Source organism: Ursus americanus, chromosome 33 (genome assembly GCF_024610735.1).
Source record: "Ursus americanus isolate L20-20 chromosome 33, mUrsAme1.1.p, whole genome shotgun sequence".
Classification (NCBI taxonomy): Eukaryota; Metazoa; Chordata; class Mammalia; order Carnivora; family Ursidae; genus Ursus; species Ursus americanus.
The window spans coordinates 22,162,005-22,168,678 of record NC_142159.1 but is presented as its reverse complement, the minus strand read 5'-3'; the positions used below and the strand labels follow the sequence as shown (position 1 = coordinate 22,168,678).

The 6,674-nt window shown below is 44.7% G+C and overlaps 1 protein-coding gene across 2 annotated transcripts in view; it reads left to right on the top strand.

Annotated features, from left to right (window-relative positions):
- Positions 1-82: 82 nt before the first annotated feature.
- CLCN6 (Cl-/H+ antiporter 6) overlaps positions 83-6,674 on the top strand; it is a 29,717-nt gene continuing 23,125 nt past the window's right edge. The window contains exons 1-4 of one of the 2 annotated variants that reach the window (XR_006776076.2): positions 83-374; positions 1,165-1,224; positions 5,321-5,386; positions 5,735-5,800. Coding sequence is in view for 1 of the 2 variants with exons in the window: in XM_045776851.2 (XP_045632807.1) it covers positions 288-374; positions 1,165-1,224; positions 5,321-5,386; positions 5,735-5,800 (279 nt within the window). In the remaining variant the exon portion in view is untranslated. The remainder of the gene's footprint in view (positions 375-1,164; positions 1,225-5,320; positions 5,387-5,734; positions 5,801-6,674) is intronic. The other variant, XM_045776851.2, reaches the window with a different exon arrangement.

The window sequence follows — 6,674 nt, the reverse complement described above, 5'->3', positions numbered from 1 at the left end:
GCGCAGGTGTCAGGTTGCAGAGGGAGGCGGGACGAGAGGGCGGAAATCATCCTTGCGGGCGACCGGAAGCTCCGTCCCCAACATGGCCGCGCCCAGAGGTCTGTTGGAAAGCTGGCCTTCCACCGTCATGTGACGCGGGCCCTCGCCCCACCCGTCTGCAGCCACTCCCTGTCTCCGTCCCTAGCTCCAGAGGACCACGTGACACTGTCGGGCCCAGTCACGTGAGGCGCGGATTCTGGGTGGGAGGGGGTTGGCGGAGGGTTCCAGAGTGGCAGTAAAGGAGGGAGATGGCGGGGTGCAGGGGGTCCCTGTGCTGCTGCTGCAGGTGGTGCTGCTGCTGCGGTGAGCGTGAGACCCGCACCCCCGAGGAGCTGGTAAGGAGCGGGCGGAGCCCTTCTGGGGAGGGGGCGGTTGCCAAGGGACGGCGAGAGGCGTTGCCGGGGGGTGGGGCCGGGCCGAGCTGGGGCCGCAGGTGGCAGCGGGTGGGGCCTGGGCACCGCAACCTAGGCTCTCAGAAGCATCTGCCGCGCTTCCCGTGCCCAAGTCTGGGGTCTTTTCTCATATCCCCTCCCTGGAATCTGAGGGAGAATCCAGGCCCGCTCCAGTTAATCCCATCCATGTTTTCTTTTATTTCCATGTGAAAGGAGTTTTGAATGAAACGAGCGTTTTCAGAATGAGCCCCTTCACTGGACTTTGTGCTTATCAGGCAGCTGGTTTAGTTTCTCCAGCCCTTTCTCACTGTATCCCTCACCTTTTCTGGGTCATTGATAATCCAGCTTCCCTCTGCAAAGCACCCTGGGAAAACTTGAGTTGCTGTGTCCCAGAGTTGACAGGTCCCTTCTGTTTTCACATTCGGTACATTGTCCAATGGAAGCTGAATGTTTTTCCCCTTTATGTGGCATGGGAGATCTTTGAGGTGTCCTGAAGACAAGAGTGGATATTTGGTGAACGTATCAGTAGAAACGAAGGGCTCAGCTGGATGACTATAGATAGCCACCGACATCAGCCCCATCCCCAAAGTGTTTGAGATCTTATTCCCATTTGATAATAGTTCCAGATGATTTGGAAATTAGCAACAAATTTCAATAAATACTTCTGTCTCTTTCTACTTTTAACCATTTAAGTATTTAACCGTTTAACCATTCTGTGGATCTATTTTTCTAGACCATCCTTGGAGAAACACAGGAGGAGGAGGATGAGATCCTTCCAAGGAAAGACTATGAGGTGAGATTCTTAGTTGCTGCCTGGGTTGACAAAGGCAATGAGTGAGCTGGTCACTTCAGACAGAAGCATTAGATTCTAACGAGAGATGCTCTTTGTCTCTCCCACGGGGCGAATGGGTAAGAGGTAATTTCCCTTTCTGAAATGGACTGTTTAACAAGCCCTTTTCTCACCATGACCCCAAAACAAGGTCTGGTCTGTCTCCATGTGTTCATAGATCTGTGGCACCTTAACCTAGATAGAGCATGTTTACCATTAAACTATTTGCTTTTACAACCAGAGACCCAGAGTGAAAGCCACTGATTGCGCGCTCCTAACAGGTGTGGGACAGGAGACCTTCCTTCTCTTCTTAGAGAACTTAGTTTTCAGATGATTGTTTCCTGCCCAAGCAGCTTTTCTCTGAAGTGCTCTTGATTGTAGTTCTAGTTCAAGTATGGGATTTTAAGAGTGTGTCTGTGTGTTTACTAAGGCCAGTGCTGCTGGAGTAAAACCAAACAAGTTTGTTTTTTTGTCGTTTCATCAGTTCCTGATAATGTTTCCTTGATTTTTGAAATAACAAAAACAAGCCATCGTTCTGATAGAGAATTCTTAAGCCGTTTACAAAAAGAAGTTAGGAAAAAAACCCATAACCCCACTGATTAAAAGATAACTGTGAACCTCACTGAGTATCCTTTTCCATGCTTACATTCCTGCTTTTTTGAAATAACACAAGTGAGATTCTGCTACATACACTATTTTAACATGTTTTCTCCTCAACTTGAAAGCAGTCTTTGTATTGCTAAATACATTTCTATAATATCTTTTTAAATAGAGGAATACTCTTTTATTATGCCACAGTTTATTTAATCTGATTTTTCTGTATGGTGAACTAGTCTTGACTATCCTTTCTTCTTCATCTGTAATGAGCAATTCCAAGAAGTGTGATTAATTTTGTATGCCTAATGCTTTTTTGAAAATGTCATGTACAGGGGCGCCTGCCTTTTTGGGTCATGATGTCAGGGTCCTGGGATCAGCCCCATATGGGGCTCCTTGCTCAGCAGGGAGCCTGCTTCTTCCTCTCCTTCTGCCTCCTCCCTCCTGCTCATGGTCATGCTGTGTCTCTCTCAAATAAATAAATAAAACCTTTAAAAAAAAAAAAGTCACATAGACTTTTAAAATTCAGTATTTTAGGGCAATAACATACTCAGACTAATTTTCTTTTTTAATATATTGTCTTTTGCTGTAGAATTTGGTGGAACTATTAGCATTTATTACCATAACATGGAATTTTTTTAAAACTTTCATTAGAGAGAAATTCAAACATAAAGAATGGACAGAATAGTATATTGAAACTCCCTGTACTCATCAGTTTTAACAGTCATTCAACTCATGGCCAACCTTGTTTCATCTGGCTCCCACCCCCTTCCCATATTATTTTGAAGAAAATTCTACACATCACATCATTTCACCCATAAATAATTCAACGTGCATCGCTAGAGGATGAGGATTTTTTTTAGCACACTACAATACCATTTTCATACCTAAGAAATGAACAATAATGCCTTGATATTAAATACCCAGTGTTCAGATTTTCCAGTTGTCTTATAAATGTCATATGATTTTTTAAATGTCCTATGATATTTTAATAGTTTGTTTGAATCCAGTTCCCAGTGAGGTCCTCACATTGCATTTGTTTATCTTTTAAATTTTTCTTAAACTTTTTTTTTTTTTTAAGTAATCTCTACCCCCAGCATGGGGCTCAAACTCACAACCCCAAGGTCAAGAGTTGCAAGCTCTACCAACTGAGCTCATAATAATAAGATGCCCCCTTAAACATTTTTTTTAATCTGTAGATTCCTCCTTCATCTTTTTTTCCCCTTGCAGTTTACTTGACAGAATAATTTTTATGATTCGGCAATTTGCCTATCGCACCACCATGGTATAGCTTAATATGCTAAACTGATGGGAATGCTTTTAACGAATCAAAATCAAAAAAAGCATGGTATCTGTTGATGTATTTCCCCATATTTCTAAAATATTTGTCTCCTTGCACGTAGCAGGGAGGTTTGCAAGAATTAGTATAAGAAGTCCCATATTGTCCTGTCACCTTAAACTCCCTCGTTGAGCCCAGTAATGTCACCCTGACTGTGTGACCGTGACTGGAGCTTTCTGGCAGCCTTCATCTACTCCCTGGAGCTCACCATGGCTTCTTTGCGCCATTGACCTTGCTGTTCCCAAGACTCCTTCTCTCCTTTTACTAAATTCCACTTGTATTTGTAATGCATTTGTTTTCATCTGGTACGCATGTTTATGTAAATTTCACGGGTTAATGTCTTACGTGAGTCATGAATATTTCTCAATTAACTATTTTCAAGTGTGAGTTTCTTTAGAACATTTGCTTTGTATAAGCAAATTTAGCTAGATGCTTACTCTGAAAAGTCTGCTCAGATTTTACTAGGGATCAACTAGAAAACACTTCTGTTGAAAATCTTTCTAAAATGTGCTTTCTCTTTCCTGCCCTACTAAGAGTTCACTGTTGACTGTTCGATAAGTCGGGGGTCTTACAAGATGTTAGAATCCCTGGTTTGACATCCCTTCTCATTCTAGATGGTTTGAATAACAATAACCCTCTATCTGTGGGATGGGGCTGTTAACCGTGATGTTTTCATGCGGGTCACAGAGCCTGTGTTGCTCTTTTGAATTAGAAAAAGGCATCCCTCAGAGCAGAGGACCTGTAATAAAGGGCCTCTCCCTCTGGGCCACAGCGATTCCCCTAGATCAAGGCCTATTGAGGGTGCTGCTCCTGCGAGCACTGAGGTGCCCCTCCTGGTTGAACTTGGGCTGCCTTTCAGCCCACTTACCCCTGTGGCCACACGCCATTTGGCTCATAACCTTGGGCAGCAGCCCTGCAGGACCCCTATACAAATTTTATTTTTTTATAAAGTTGTTAGCGCCCCGAACCAAAGAGTAGATATACAGTAGAAATAAAAGGAAGTTAGTCATCACAAAGAAGAAGTAAACTATCTGGTTTTGGTACATGTTTACAAAGTGTAAAATTCAATTTTAAAAAAAGAAAAGATAGATGTTATGGTGTTAGGCACCCCATTCTTTTACTTAATAATTTTTGCACATTTTCCGCATCTGTCTCTGTGGACCTATCATAATTATCTTATTATATAGTCTCCCATATTTGGATGTTTGATCATTGATTTAATAAGTTGCCTGCTAATGCCCCAGGACCCTTTTAAAAAAGGGATTTGGACTTCGGGTATAAATACAGATGGAATACATCGTCACATGTCACACCTGTGTTTGGCTGACTGCTGACTCTGGCACGGAGCGTGGCCATCGGGCCAGTGCCTAATTTGTTCACCAGCTGATGTGTGGGTAGCAACAGGTTTAGGAAGGCGAGAACACAACAGCAGACCATTTTCCTTTGTTGCCAGACTGCTGTTTCTCTTAGACAACAGAAGAAATAAAATGAGTTGCTGTGGCGTGTTTCTCGAGATGTCTCTGGCGCAAAGGCCGACTTTTTGCAGAGTAGCTGTGTTCTGTGAAGGCAAGTTGAAGGAACCCTACCGTAGATGTAGTTTTAGGAGCTGTGTCAAATCTCTGCCTCTTCCTAACATGAACTGAACGTTGCTTTTCAAAATAATCTCCACGTTGGTTTGTCTTGTGAATAACGTCTTTCTCATAGAAGCTAACTACAGAAGATACTTATAATTAACCAGTTTTCTAAATTAATTTCGTTCCGGTTAATTGAAACTTTTATTCATGTAGTAGGATAAGATGGGTCACGCTGGTGGTAGCCAAAGGTCTTTTCAGGTTTTGCAGAAGCAGGAAGTTCAAAGCTCGGTTATTGGAAGCTTTTCCCCAAGCATGAACCTCCAGCAGCCAGCCGCAGAAACATTCTTGTGTCCCAGGCACAGGCTCCCTCAACCGAGGCAGGTCAGAAGGTCCGAGACTCTGCATTTCTAACCTGCGCCTCCCCGGGGGCTCCAGGTCCGCCGCCCTGCCCACCCACACTTCGAGTAGCAGGAACCGGAAGCTTTATCCCTTTCCACGTTTCGGTACTTGTTCCTATATGATTGTGACCTTTTTACTCACGTTTCTCTTTCAGAGTTTGGATTATGATCGCTGTATCAATGACCCTTACCTGGAAGTTTTGGAGACCATGGACAATAAGGTGAGTCCCTTATTGACCTCTTGGCACTGAATCGATCTTACAGCGGCTTCTTTTTCCCATCGAAATGCTCCTGTAGATAGCCTTACCCCCTGGCTTTTACCCCTTTCGGGAGATATCAGCGTGTATTCCACCGCAGAGTTTGGCTGCGGTGCACCGCTGCCGGTGCACCTGGCCCAGGCTCTTAGAGCTCATCCTTCTGGCATCCTAAAGCACCTGCCATACTAGACACCACTACCATGCTTGCTGTCTCTGTGGAATTTAGCCTAAAACTGGCTGGCCCAGATGTGCTCCTTCCCTGCTGCCAACAAGACCATATAACAAACTGAGTCTCTTTCCCTGTGTGAACAGAAGGGTCGCAGGTACGAGGCGGTGAAGTGGATGGTGGTGTTTGCCATTGGAGTCTGCACTGGGCTGGTGAGCAGGCGGGGCGTGGGGCACGGGGGGGTGCGGTGGGGGCATCGGGGGGTCAGAGGGCAAGTGATTTGTTTGCCATGCTAACAGAGACTGCCTTTTCTTTTTCCTTTCTTTTTTTCCCCCAAATAATAATCCTGACACTGTTTTTCGCACCTTCTTGCTTTCTCTTGATGAAAGTGAACCCTATAACACTGTACTCTTTAAAGCACTCAAAGCCTTGGTCAGAACCGAGCTCTTATGATACGGTATGGTCCTGTCAGGTGGACAGCATAGTTGGGGGAGCGCTTCATGGAAATTTGAGGTCACTCTGTAGGGAAAAAGCAAAATAGTGCAACAAAACCAACCAATTACAGCCTTTCCTTCAGTTTGGCATGCCGGTAAGCAGGACGCCATCAATCTCAGTGAATTTACTGTGCTGTCTCGGGCTTCTTTCCGGCGTACTGCTTGTGTTGTCTAGAAGGTAGGGTCGGTGGCTGTGGATAGAGGAATATGCCTGAACGCACGGCGTTCTGGGGTCAGCTGCTCACAGACGAATCACAGGCAAGGAAAGATTATGAAACCCTGCCAAATTGTGTGGTAGCACAAGGCCTGGAATCCTAACTGCTGACCTAACCACACTTACAGCTGGGGAAGAGAAACTGGAAAAGTCAGCAGACAGTCAAAATGATACATGTCACATCTGATTTTCTGTCATTACAGTGTTCAAATAGGCTGTCTTCGTCCGTTTGGGCTACTGTAATAAAAATATCATGCACTTGCCAGTTGCTTAAACAACAGATGTTTATTTTTCCCAGTATCGGAAGCCAGAAACTCAAGATCAAGGTGCCAGCAGATTTGTGTCTGGTGAGGGCCTGCTTCCTGGCTCCTGGCTGTG